This window comes from Alligator sinensis, unplaced genomic scaffold, assembly GCF_000455745.1.
Source record: "Alligator sinensis unplaced genomic scaffold, ASM45574v1 scaffold309_1, whole genome shotgun sequence".
In the NCBI taxonomy this organism is placed as follows: Eukaryota; Metazoa; Chordata; order Crocodylia; family Alligatoridae; genus Alligator; species Alligator sinensis.
In genome coordinates this window covers 110,154-124,580 of record NW_005842080.1, presented here as the reverse complement: position 1 = coordinate 124,580, position 14,427 = coordinate 110,154, and the positions used below count along the sequence as shown (strand labels likewise).

Below are 14,427 nucleotides of genomic sequence, written 5' to 3'. Positions count from 1 at the left end.
CGGGGGTTTGTTTTTTTTTCTCTCGCAGGTCTTGATACTGCTGCCTTAAATCCTGGGATGCCAGTGAGGAGTTTAACTCCATCTCTTCTTCAAGCTAGAAAAAGGTTTGGTACCTCTAGTGCCAGTAGCCACTCACGCACACGTCTGTCCAGTCTGGAATCGGAATGCTGTAGCAGTCCCAGGTGGGAGAAAGATGCAGAGGTCAGAACTGTTTCAATTCTTCATGATAATTTTACTTTTATAGTTTACTTGCCCAAATTTGGGGGTTCAAATGATATCATCATGCAGCTTTTCAGAGGTCTGCCATAGTTATTCCAAAACTGGAGAGAAAATGAGCTGGATGCAATCTGCATCAAGTTAAAGGTACCTTTGACCCTGACAGCTTTTTCCCCAGTCAGATGCTTATCCTGTGCTATACAGTGGGCAGGAAAATCAAATTCCACCTCCTTACTGGCCTGCAGCCATGTGATTGGAGGGTAGTCTGCTGACTGGAAAACCTTACTTTGGGTTTTGCTCAGCTGTACAGTGAGTGAGGCGAGTGTTAGCTTTATTACCCAAAATATGAAGGCAGTAAGGGATCCTTCAAAGGAGAAAGAGAGCACACAACTTCTCTAAGGAGGCGGCAAACAACCCTGACCATCCTTTTGCCAAGGCACAAGAATTCATGAAGCTTAACTTTTAGGTGAAGGCTTATTTTCTTTTGGCATGCCACTGAATTGACAGTGATTTACTAAGCATTGCTAAGACAAATGTAATACCATTTCTCCCATTGTAAAGTGTTGGTGAAATCATTTATGGACAAATATGAAAGGTGTGGGGAAGAACAGAAAACACAAACCTTTCCTTAGTCAAGTAAAAATCAGAATTCTCAGAACTCTAACTTACTGGGCTTCTTAGGCACTGCTTTACTATTGTGCTACCTAAAATTAAAACAGCCTTTTTTCCTTTTTATCACTTCTGTATATGAAACATAATAGGCCAGTTGTGTTTTCTCCTAGAAATTGTTCTCTAGTGCTAAGAATTAAATCATAATGTAGTTAAATATGGCAGAATCTCCTGGTATAATTGCAGTAATCTTTCATCCTCACGCTTTAAACATAGATTCTTTATGTAACAGTTGTTCCATCACCGACATAATAGAAAGCTCATTTCTATTTTGCTCAGCACACCACCGCCAGCCCGGGCTCCAAGCAGCTGCTGCCAGTCAGAGCCCAGGCTGCTCCCATTAGGCAGCTGGGAGGCTGCAAGCCCTGCTGGAAGCAGCCTGGGCTCCATGGGCCGGCTGCAGCCAGGAGGCTGCAAACAGCTGCTTCAGGCTTTGGCACTCCAGCACCTTCCAAGCTAGACATTGTGGTTCTTTCGGCACTCTGGCAAAAATTTGTTGCCTATCCCTGTCTTAGACTATTGTATTGTATGGCAAGTTGGAGCTGTTCATTGTGATAGAATTAAAGTACTTTTCAAGCTCAGCAGTAAAATTACTTTTTTTATAAGCTGGAGTCTTAATATTTTCAAATATGTCAATGTGTTTGTTCTCAGGGAACTGAAGATGCATCATGTTCTGCAACAAGCAAAGTAAATAAGGAATCGGAGAAGCTTCTTAATATGGAATTGTTGCATGCCAAAGATGCTAAAACGTTAAAGACAAAGGAACTTGAGTCTGTTATCTCTCCAATTGGTAGCAATGACTCTGGCAAAAGGCATGAGGCAAGAATTGAGCATTCTGATATAATTGACACTGCTGTGATAGCAGTAGACATGAAAGATCTAGTCAGGAAATGTCTTTCTGAAAATAAGGCTTGGGAAGAAAAGTGTGCTTCAGATAAAACTGGTTTGACAAAGGAAACAGCAAAAGCATCCCATTCATGGTTGGTTGATCCCATCAAAGAGGAGGATATTCTTGAAAAGCCAGGTATAAAAAGAGGCTTTCAGCAAGTTGACACCAGTCCTTGTCAAGAACTTAACCAAGTCAAAAAAAGCAATGCCGAATACAAACGTGGTTGTCAAATTTCAGAATACCAGGAAAACCAGAACACAGGTTTAACAACAGAAATTCAGTCCTTAATGCTTTCAAGTGATGGAGGCCTGTGGAAGACCTGTAAAAGTGGTGAATTAAAAGCTAAAGACATTATCTGTAGGCAGCAAACATCAGAAAAATCAGCCACACCATTAATAGCAAAGAACCTTATGCATGATTTGGATGTAGATTATGAAAAAGATGATAAAAAGGAATATATGAACTCTAGTTTCTTAGGTACTGATGATGAGAAACCTCTTGGAATCTTGAGTGTGGACTCTGATGTATCCCTCCCTGAGATGTCTGTTACAGAGAGCCATTTAGAAAAGCAGCTTTCAGATCTGGATAAGAGTATTAAAGACCTTTCCTTTGAGGAGTCAAAAACTGAAGCCATGTTAGTAGCATCACCATGTTGCCAAGATACTTCAAGAGGTGAGGAAGAACATATCCAGGAGAGCAAGCCTTTACAACATGAACATGATACTGACCTAAAATGCTTAGCTGAACCTCATATTGATGTGTCTTCTCCTTCAGAGGAGATGATGAAAACATTGGCTCTCCTTAAAAAAAATGTTGTTGCTTTTCGAAGTTATAACAGTCCAATTAATGTGTCCAATGCATCTGAGCCATCGAGAATTAGCATGGCTTCTTTAGATGTAGTGGATGTTTCACCTGCCTGTAGTGGCTCTTATCCCATGGCTATAACACCAGCACAAAAAGGAAGATCATATAGGGCTTATCAGGTATGTGACCAAGTATTGTTGAGAGTGATATATACACGAGCACTGAATGAATTTGATGCGGCCATCTGCAAGTTAAGCAAAAGCAGACTGAAATAATGTGGCAGCATTCCAGGTCTTAGATATGCCTTGCCAGAATAATTGCCTTTTAGTCTCATCATCAATAATTTGGCCACTAACAAATGCTGTCATGGCTTGCCCTTTTGTAAGGAATGGATGATTGTTTGTTTTTAAACTGGAAGAGCACAAAACAGAAAGGGTAATATTCTGTTACTTTCATCTTGCTGCCCCCTTGTGGAACGTTGAGACACTTTTTTTCTTTGGGCAGATATCCCAGGAGTCCTTAGGTTTCCTGCTTGAGTAGGCTTTCTTTTCCCCATCTTTTTTTGCTGCAACCCACTGCTGGGAGCGGTGCGTGGCAGCAGCAGCCCGAGCAGTGGGGGAGCTCCTGGCATGCAGCCCAGCTTGTCCTTTGTGTGTGGCACCACCAGCATTGCCCCCATAACCCTCATTTTGGTTGCGGCCCAAGGTTGGGAACGGCTAATCTACACGATGTGAGGTGGTTGCCTACTGATATATGTAAAATAAAATTATTGTTGTTAAATTTACACGTAACTCCACAGTCTGGATTTGAGAAACTGTTCTTACGTTTAGTAAGAACCTGGGAGGAGGGAAAGGTTCGGGGGGGGGAAAAAAAAAAAAAGAGCACATTTCAGTCTGTGGTGTCCACTGTTATTGCTGTTGAGGTGTCACAGAAGCTTAACTGAATAACTTTGCTGGAAAAGGAAGTGAACATACAGCTGACTCGGAGAGAAGTGTTTGCAATTCTAACCATATTCGTTGAGTGCCTAGTGGTGGTATTTTTCTCTTTAGAAAAGAGAGCCGTGTTTAGATTACAAACTCCTTCACTGTGAATTAAACCAACTGTGAAACTTTGCTGGACCCAGCCCCTGTAGTTCAGGGAAGCAGGTGATTTTTCCCTTGTGGACTTGCATGGTCTGAGAAGATCTTATGCTTAGCGTGTGAATATGGTTACAGATGTGTGTATGCTTTTATTATAAAAAATACTGTTTTTTAAATATACAACTTATAATCAAATTGGACCTGTATACCTCCCTATAGTGGTGGGTATTGTGGCTGATATGATTGTGTATAGTGTATTAGACTACTGCATCAAGAACAAAGGTGGAGATCAAGTGAGTGTTAAGTGCTGTGAAAGGAAACTGTAAACAACACAGGGTTGCATTGACATGCTTTAGTGGAGAGAGAAAGATTACCACTGCAGCTTTTCAGCAAGGGTGCAGCTGTACAAAAACAAGTAAAATACCATTTTGGGGGGCACTTGTTGAAGTCCCATTGCCTTCAAAGGATGTCCTCAGTTCCAGTTGTCTAATCCCATAGAGAGCAGGCATCACACAGGTTTAAACTGGTACAGAACTGCCTGCAGATTATAATTGCAGGTGAACATGCAAGCCAGAAAGAATCCAGCTTGACTTCCAGGCTTAAATCAGTGGGGCTGGTAGTTTAAATAGCAAAAGCTTTGTTTATAAACTCAGTCTGGCATGCAGGACATAGGGAATTTGGTGATGATGATTTTTAGACTATAGTTACAGTTAAATTATATTGAATACACACACTTGCTTGAATCAGGAAGCTAGATATTGAGTGCATATTGCTAAAGTGGTTAGAATCTGAACAATCCATTTGGTAAATGACCTTTAAGATGCAAAATTGGAGGAGACAGTTTAATGGCAGTAAGAAAAGCAGATTTAGTCTTGCATTTCTTTCAGATAACTTTCTCTGGTTTTATGACAAAAGAGCAGGAGGCCAAAGAAAATTTTTAGAATGAAGGAATGGACATTGCTCATCTCTTTATGCTTTGATTTGATTGAGACAGTCATGCAACAAAAGGCTTGATGTAAGTGTAGCTATAGTCAGTATTGTTACTAGGGGTACACTATGGGCTGTGTTTGACATTTGCAACTTTTTATCATGTGCATGAGACGCCTCACGGAGGAGATGCTGATACACCATATAGGACTCCAAAGAGTGTAAGAAGAGGGGCTGCCCCCATGGAAGGTGAACGTATTTTGGGAACTCCAGACTACCTGGCACCTGAACTGCTGTTAGCAAAGCCTCATGGTAAGGAAACCATTTTAGCAATGCAAGAAAGTGGATAGTATTTGGAACTCCAAATCTGTAGACACTTTAGACCAGATTTTTAAGGTCTTTAGGGGTCTAAAGATGCAAAACCATCTCTAACAGGGTTTCAGTGTCTGGCATCTGTTCCCATTGAACTAGATGGGAGTTTAATCTTCAACTGTTTTAAGCCTCTAAACCCTTGTCTTCCTCTTGAGGCCCTAAAAGACCTATAAATAACTGACGTTTGTCCTTATTCTTGGCTTTAGCCATTTCTTTTGAAAATTTTATTTATAGTAAAAAATTATATTTATATTAAAAAGCACTGTTGAATATAAAGTCACATTTTTAATAAGCTTCTCTATTTAAGTTGATTGAATTCATCTGTGATATTTATGAGCTCAAAAAGAAATACCACTGACTTAATGGAGCATTCCCATTTCATATTCAGACTGGCTGGCTGTGGTAGATAGTTTTGGTAGAAAATGGTAACAGATTAGAAAATGTTTGTAAAGGAAATAAAATAGAAAACACTAAATGGCAGTAATAATGGATCTATGGATGACTGAAGTGAAAGACTAATTGAGAGGCAAATTGCAAATCTTGCAAATTAACAAATTAAAAATCCAGGGTATGGTATAAAAAATCCAGGGTATGGTATCACAGGATTTTGAGATGATCTGAAAGTTGTTTTAATTTGCTACTTAACGGTTTAGTAGTGGACTTTATATTTTACAAAAGTATTAAAATGTAGTAAGACAAAGTTAAAGAATGTCTTATAACTTAACTGTAACGTAAATAGAAAAGCCATCATTTACTTAATCGTAATATAGAATTACACCTTGCACTTCTACTTCCACACAGCCTTCCAGCTAAGAATCTTGATATACCTTACATTAAACTGCTGCATCTCTACTGCCAGGTATAATCAACAGCATTTAAAAATGGAGAAACTGAGGTATAGAATGGCTTACTCAGGATGTATGTGGTAGACCCAGAAACAGAAACCAGATGAAGACAAGCCTCATTGAAGTCCATGTCAAAATTCACATTCATGGAACTAGGGCTTCACCCGCAGATTTGACCCATGGAAATGGTCTTGTTTATAAAGTGGCTGTCCTCCAAGTAATTTAAAATCAGTTACCTCAATTGTTGAAGTTACTGTAAATGTATAGAACATGTCTTTTTTTTTTTTGTTTTTTTTGAAAAGTTCTGATTTTTATTGATTTCTAATAGGAAGACAGATTTATGTCCTATTTTACATTCTAAAATTGGCAAAGGGCAGCTTCAGTTGCTTACCAGTTACTGAGACTTACCTGCTTTGTAATTTGGAATAAACGCATTTTCTTTAAGGTACTGACCTGTAAAATTGTTAGCCTTCCAGTACCCCATATCTGAGAGGCATTGTTCTTTTATCCCAAACATCAGGAGGCCTCAACTCACTTGAAAGCCTCTGTCACTAATGAACTCCATCCTGCTTTGAGGTAGAGGGTGCATTAAGGAGTGCAGCTAAGAGATTTCTAGTTCCTTTCCAAATTTTCTCCGAGCACATTTATGTCAACTCTTAGAAAAACCCATCTGTGTGTGATTAAGGGGACTCAGAAAGCGCCACAGAAACAAACTGAACAAGCTACTCCAGCAATGAACAAAACTGATAATATTTAATATAACTCTTACATTGATGAATTGGCTTCTGCAGTAATTTTAATATGCCTAACTCATTTTTTTCATATACAGGGATTCTGACCTGTGGTGAGTTTGCTCTAATACTTTATAGAAAGTGTTCAAGTAAACTATGAGCAGTCAAAGTATAACTAGATCACACTTTCCGGTAAAGATACTGCTATATAAAATTACATATACAATAAGTGAACCAGATAATAATGCATTATTTCTTGAGATCCAACTTATTAAGAAGCTTCAGTTGTACTGTTTGTAGGTCACTGGAAGCCAGATCTACACCTTTTGGGCTACAGTCATCGCATACTACTTTCCAAGACTTTCTGGCTAACAAGAAGCAAAATACAGAAACTGTAAAAGGGGGAGTAGATGGAAAAAATAAGTAAAATAAGACACTCAGGAAAATAAGATGCAGAGCATGTCTACATATGCGCCCGTTGAGAGCACAGCTGTGCAGGGCTACTCCTGCCTTAATGTACTCCCCTACAGCAGCCAGGAGGAGCTCCAGGTTCCCCCAGGTGCCAGCCCCTGGCTGGCAGGGGACACAGAGGTCAGGCCTGGGTTCCAGGGGGCAGGGGAAGCTGTCCCATCTCAGAAGCAGCTGCCTCCAAACCCTGTGCTCCGATTGGCAGGGGCAGGGCTTGGGAAACAGTCCTCTGCCCTAGGCAGCTGCCTGCCTCCCAGCCCTGCACCCTGATCGGCAGATCCAAATGAGGGCTGAGACACCATCCCTACGCAGTAAATGTTGCACATGTGTAGACAGTGACACTTTTTACCATGCAGTAGATTAGTCTACTGTGCAGTAGTGTCTCATGTAGATGTGCCCACTCAGAATAAATAGATGGATTAAAACCTTTTATCCTCTAGATCAGCTTTTAATATCTTACATGGCTAGGAAGGGTAGGATGTTCAAGACCCTGTGTTTGGCTATCTGTACAGAATTTCTTACCTTTTGGGAAGGCATATGATAACACCAAGATATAATTCATATTTGTCCAGGTCTTGAATAAATAGTTGCAGAAATCTTTTCCTTTAATACTTGGACTAGAGTTGTGATCTTATTAGACTTTGACTAAAGTTCATAAGGTTTTTTTGAAACATCCAAATATGTCTATTGGATGGCATTTCACTGCTTTAATGTGCTTAGCTGGGTGAGGCACTCTTATTGCTGTATTGAGTAGGGAAAACTAAATTTCACCCATCTGTTTAGTTTAATTTATAGCTACAACTGCTTAGAAATCTAGGAAAGCTTAAAGATCAACCTACAAAAAGAGGCTTTTACAATTAGTACAAATATTTGGGGTTTACTTCTTTTGTTAGACTAAGGGAAAAGACAACCTTTGATTTTTGTGCAAACCAATTTTTGCAGTAAGTGTATGGTAGGTTCTTTACAGAATGGAGTGGGCATGGCTTGAAGATGCAAAAAACGCAGCATGCATGCAGCTGGCTAGTGGTGCCTGGTCTGCTTTGCTTGCTTAAGTGGGTTGACTGCATTTGTTTGATAAAAGCTGTGTGTTGGGGTGTGAGGGGACGAACTATTTAGAAACAAATGAGAAAGGAGCCTAAATAATTTCACATTGCCCTAGTGAAATAAAGTAAATCCACTGTCTTCGTCAGCAGAAATCTGCTTGCAGAGTCTTTGATATTTTGGCAGAACAATGTTTTAGGTTAGTGAAAATATCAACATCTCAGGTTTTGCAGAATAATTGATCGTTTGTTTGGGAATAAAATGAGCACATCTTGAATTGCAGAAGACAAAAATTGTTCTTTTGCAAGTTTTCTCTTGCCCCAAGACAGCACCTCTCGTGAGTCTAGACTGCTGTCAGTGCACCAACTATATTGTGCAAGACCTGGCAGTTAAGCTATTCCAGTACACTCATCCATCATTTATCAGTAAATATCGCTGTGAGCATTAACATGGAGAAATATACAGCCTTTTTTAATATAAAGCCCTTTGATGAACTATTTGAAACCCCCTACTAATTCAATAGATTCTCAGAATATTTCATAATATACTTGCCTCCCAAGAAATTTTATAGAACTTCCTTTTTTTTTTTTTTTTCAATTTCTGCTCAGGTCTGGTTTTAGGCAATGTAATTTGCAGATGTAATTGACTTCAAAGTATAGTTTGAAATATAGCTTAAGCAACATTCCTTTTTGTGCTAACTGCCTGGCTCTCTCCTTTACTTAGGTTCTGCAGTAGATTGGTGGGCTCTTGGAGTTTGTTTGTTTGAGTTTTTAACAGGAATTCCACCCTTTAATGATGAAACACCACAACAAGTCTTCCAAAATATTTTGAAAAGAGGTAATTCATCTAGAGGTAATTCATCCCGCTAGAACTGAACTCAAGAGTTTGCTGCATTGGTTGAGTTACTGACAAATTGTATCTCTTTTTATTTGTAGATATTCCTTGGCCTGAGGGTGAAGAGAAGTTATCCATGAATGCCCAAAATGCAATAGATATTCTTTTAACTATTGACACTACAAAGAGAGCTGGACTAAAGGGTTAGTATTTACTGTACTTGTTTCTTGCTTTCCATGCAATACATTGAATATGTGGAAATGTTACTGTCCCCACTAACATTTTGACAACCTGACTTATTTTATTGTCTGTGGGACTTGGCATATGGAAGCTAGAATACAACGCACATCTTGGTATTAACTGTTACCTATATAATCTCCAAACTGACAAGATGGCAAGGCTTTGCACTGTTTGAATAGGAAAGCAAATACTGAATTGGACCTTGCTTTGTGTTCATACTATTTACTATGATTGTTTAATATGTTTGTCATATGACTTGTCAAAGTGCAGTCTAACTCCTCCACAGATGCTTAGCTTCCAACTGGTTTCCCCTCCCTAATAAAAAACTTCTTAAACTCCTGCTAGCATATTACTGGTCTTGTATCCCATTTAATTTCTTAATTGCACCCCACTTAATTGCCTTATATAAATCTTTTAAAGAGAGAGAGAAATCTCAGAGGAACATTTGGCTTTGAGATCTCTGGCAGGAGGAGGTGGAGCTACTGTGTAATTACTTGTAATAAGAAATGAAAGTTGAAGCCAGAATAAGTCAAGAGATAAGGCATAGATTTTTCAACAGTTGAGGGTAACTATTTGAATAGCCAAGGAAATAGTGAATTATCCATCTTTTGATGTGTTCAGATGAAGACTGGATGCCTTCCTGGAGGATGCTTCCTCAAACGGAAGTTATTGGCCTCATTATTGGAGGAACTGGGTGAAATGTAATGGTCCATGGCATGCAAACTCAGATGAGATGATACACTGGTCCTTTCCAATGTGAAATTCTATAAATTTATGCCAGGAACTACCTGCAATTGTCTGAATATGAAGAAAAGGGATGGTCCTGCCTTGAGCAGGAGGCTGAGCTAGATGACCTGCATGGTCCCTTTCAGCTCTACTTTCCTCTCATCCTATCTGACTGATTGTAACAATTCTTTTAGCTATTTTAATGGCCACTGAAAGATAGCCATATTTGGGTGTTTTGGTCTATGTCCTGGTTCTGAGATCCTCTACCATTGTAACTAAGAGTCTCCAGGATATTGGATTTATGACACATTACAACCTGCCTGACATCTGATTCACCAGGTACTTGCCAGACCTGACCTTTTACACTTCTCTTTTGCCACCCCCGCCCCTTTTCTATCCTTTGTCTTCCTAATTTCTAGCTATTTACTTTTTCACAGACAACCTCTTCTTTTCCCCCCCTGTTTCCCAACCTCCCTTCCCTTCTCTACCTTTTGGTTTTCCTCATTTCTACCCATTTACATTCTCACTGACATCCTGTCACACTTTTAGCTTCTTTCATTCCTCTGAGATCTCAAAACAGCAAAGACTCCCTATGCCTGAAGAAGGGTGATTGCACCCAAAAGATTGCAAAGAACATTTTTCCAACTACTCTGTTGGTCTGGTAAGATATCACATCTACCCAAAGAACCTGGCCTATCCAGGACAGAAGGAATTTGATTGTCAGGGGTTGCCTCAATGATATTTCCATACAGGAGAGGTTAGAGGTAAGGCAACAGCTGGCAAGAAACTAGTGTCCAAAGTTTTTCCTTGATGCATCTAAATCAGTGACTATTGCCAGTAGTACTCTCTCTGAGAGGCATTCATGATCCTTTTTAAAAAACATAGCCAAGCATTTCTCTTACTTCCAACTGTAAGGCAAAGCCCTCAAGTTTTTATTACATAAAGGTGCTAGTTTTCAACCTGATCACATTGCACGTTAATAGTCACATGTTTGGGAACATAATTTGTAGTCGAACACAAAAGCAAAGGGACATTTACAAATGCTAAATCTTCTAGTTCCTCTTCTCGCTTAGAGCACCTTTTTAACATTGTGCCTACCATAAATCTTTATGCATTTTAACTTTCACGGGTTTTGGAAAACATGCAACATTAATTGCTTGTATTGGGTGGCCTTTTCAGTGTCTTGGGTCAGCTGGCAGTCTGGTCAGAGTGCTTACAGTTGCAGCAGGGTGGATTTGCTTTAAATCAAGTCAATTTAAATCACTGGTCAGGAAGCCTCGATTTTAGTAACTGTTTTCTACAAAAGTGCATTTTTGTTGTTTGTTATCTTTTATTAATTTAACTTCTTGAATCTTTGTACTTTTAGAGGGGTAAGGGTTTGACTCTGTGTATGCAAACTTGTGCACAGACAAGAGGGCAGATGAGTAGATAATCGGGTCTTTTATTTCTCGTCTCCATATACTGCTGTTAACAAGGATGTTATCTCTGGAGACAAATCCAGAGCTTGAGAACTGAAACTAAGCATGATAGAGATGCTTGATGCGATCTTCTAGACTGAGCACTGAGTCCTACTGGATAGAGTGGTTTTCTTTAATCTTTACTAATCTATAGAGAAGTCTCTGGGAACCCTACAAGATTGAGCCCCTAATATAGTCCATAGCCTGTTGTGACTTTTTTATAAAACTTTTCTAAAAAGATTACATGAATATATTGTCTCAAATAATATATAATTAGAAGTTATAATCTCTATTCCATGATGATATCTTTGACCTTTAACATATCTTAAAATAAAACAATCTTTTATATAGGTTTAAAAAAAAAAAAATTAGACCAAAAAAAGACTTTTTTTTAATTGATTTTTTTTTTTTAATTATTTTTTTATCCACCCTGACTGTTGCAGCCCTGTAGCAGCAGCCTCTGCTGAAGAAGAGTATGAAAATTTAAGTCCAGCTGTCCTTTTGTCCCTTACCATTCCCATTTCAGTTAGCTGTGGACCTCTGTACTGGCCTGTGGATACTGCTCTTTAGAAGGCCTCTGCTGAGCCAAGCACACGTTTGAACCCTCCACTGAAATTTGCATTTTGCAATTTGGGCCCAAAGCAGCACAGCCATCCTCCTTCTGGGAATGGTGTTCCAGGATGACTCGCAGGCACTTTGCATGAAGGAGGGCGAAGAGGCTCCTAGATTTCTTCTCAGATAAGGAATCAAAGTGGGGGAGGGAGTCTTGCTAGATAATCGGATCTTGTAACCCGACTCGGTTTTCCTGCCTGCAGCAGCTAGGGAAAAGGAGCCCCTGTTCAGGGTTTCTTGACCAAACCAGATTTTCAAGTAGGGTTAGTTTGCTTATACAGGTGATCTATAATAGGAAAGGAATTACTTATTGTGTGATAGTCATTGCATCATCTTTAATACAACCATCCAGCATCTCTGTTGTAGTCATAACTCTTACCTAACTTGTGGGGTTAGTTTGCATGGCAATACTCTGACCTCACTGGAAGCTGTTGACACTGTAGCAGGCTGTTTCCAGTTTGGGCTTATGTGAATGTCCAAAAAGGTAAAATAAAGTGTACAACATCTGCATACATGCCAAGTAAGTATGTAAGGGTGCTTGCAGACATAAAACAACCCCCAAAACTGGTACTTTTAAACTTGGTGCATTCCTGTGCCAAGCCCCACACATACCTAGAAGAGGCAGTGCATTACTTCAACCTGGCTCATCTGACATCTGTAAAGAATGGGTGCTTTAGCAGAGCTCTTTTGGTGCTTTTATTGAATAATTGTTTGAATTGGCTTTAGCTTAAAGTGCCAAAAAGTCCTGCTGAAGTGCCCAATCTTTACAGATGCTGCAGAGCCAAACTGAATTAATGCACTGCTGCTTCTGGCAAAGAGCAGTTTTTTGGTTTCTGTTTTTTTTTAATGTCTGCAGCCTAATTGGTTTAATTGCATAACATGATGCCACTCCCAATATCTTTCCTATTGATTGTATCATAAGTCATCAGTTAAATTCATATTGGTTAGAAGCATACTCTGCTCAAGTACATAACATCTTTCAGCTCCACTGTCTATTTTATAATGTAACTGTGCTCCTGTTAACCATGTAGACGTAGAGATGGACCCATCAAAGGGCTGGGCTAGTCAGTTTGGGAGCTGCTAATAGCATGGCACTGATAACACCATGTTAAAGAGAAACATTTATATTGTATGCCAGTAAGTGCATGCTTATTAATAAAGACGCTTGTTCCCAAGGCAATGCACTTAAGCAGAACTACTGACAACTGGGAGGTGAGTGCCGTGGCTGAATGACTAGAAGATGCTCCTAATGTATCTATCTCTACATTTTATTTTAGAGCTGAAGCATCACCCCCTTTTTGCAGGAGTAGACTGGGATAATCTGCAGAATCAAGCGATGCCTTTCATACCTCAACCAGATGATGAAACGGACACTTCTTACTTTGAAGCTAGGAATAATGCTCAGCACCTAACTGTGTCTGGATTTAGCTTATAAGAAGAAAATGAAACTCTGTCCATGGTTTTGCACACTTCTATCTTCCCATTTAACAGTAGGTTGGTTTTGGTTTTCTTATCAAGCGTACTTTTAAGGGGGAAAAAAAAAATCGGTCTACTTTTAAATTGTTGTGTCCATTATTATAGAACTAAACTACTGTATAGAAAGGTAATTAGTTCCAAATGACTTTTTTTATTTATCCTACTTACTGCACCTTATTTAGAAGTCTGAATATTATGTTTGTAAAGTTAATGGCACTTTCACACATGGCGTTTCTGCTGCCGAGGAATACTTTCAATTTGTGGTGGGTTATTCTGCAATGAAATAGAGCAGAGTAGGGGGACATAAATGTAGCTTAATTGTTTAAATTTAATTTATCCATTGTGGCTCAATAGATTAGTAGTCACATTTGGGATTGGTGATTGTTGGACCAGTTTCAAGATGCATAGAGAAATCAAAGTTTCTCTCAGTGCAGTGTCAAAACACCTAATCCCTTGGTGCTAGTCCTTTAAACGGGATGAAATTTCTAGATGTTTTAACAATGTTAAGTCACTTACATTGACTGTTCTGCTGCTGAGTTACTGGTGTTAGAAACTTTAGTGAACTTTTACTATCAGTATCACTTTTCCTAGCTTAAATGGGCCAGGGAATAAAAGCTTGTGGAAGCTGTTTAAATTGTCATGCTGAATGTGTTGTTGCAGGATGGATTAAACCATGTGTATTTTAGCAATTATTTGTTTTAATAGAAAAGTCTAAGTGCATGTATTTGGCCTCTTTCCTATGTCATGTAGTGCCATAAAAAATGATGTTTGCCAATCAAAACAGGATTTGCTGAAAAAGAAGATGCTATGAATTAAAGTCTATATTTCAAATTGATTAATTTGACAGCTTCACCATAAATTAGATTCAGTAAAACTTGAATTTCAATTAGGGCTTAATGAGGGATAAGCCCTATATTTTTTCCAATATATTAAAACTATATGTTGATTTTAATGTTAGATTGTGGAGATTACTGTTATATTTCTTATTGTCCCTTACTGCTAAATGTCTCTACTGCTGTTGAAACTGCTTCTTTTCCCTAC

At 39.0% G+C, this 14,427-nt stretch overlaps 1 protein-coding gene across 4 annotated transcripts in view; it reads left to right on the top strand.

The window, feature by feature from the left end:
- MASTL (microtubule associated serine/threonine kinase like) overlaps positions 1–14,414 on the top strand; it is a 29,384-nt gene extending 14,970 nt beyond the window's left edge. For 2 of the 4 annotated variants that reach the window (XM_025204389.1, XM_025204390.1), the window contains exons 7-13: positions 29–201; positions 1,537–2,757; positions 4,758–4,896; positions 6,631–6,645; positions 8,765–8,878; positions 8,977–9,078; positions 13,188–14,414. In XM_025204389.1, the coding sequence (XP_025060174.1) occupies positions 29–201; positions 1,537–2,757; positions 4,758–4,896; positions 6,631–6,645; positions 8,765–8,878; positions 8,977–9,078; positions 13,188–13,345 (1,922 nt within the window). In that variant the 3' untranslated portion in view covers positions 13,346–14,414. Of the gene's footprint in view, positions 1–28; positions 202–1,536; positions 2,758–4,757; positions 4,897–5,757; positions 6,019–6,630; positions 6,646–8,764; positions 8,879–8,976; positions 9,079–13,187 lie in introns of those variants that run through there. The other 2 variants (XM_006023774.3, XR_003094106.1) reach the window with 2 other exon arrangements.
- Positions 14,415–14,427: the final 13 nt, after the last annotated feature.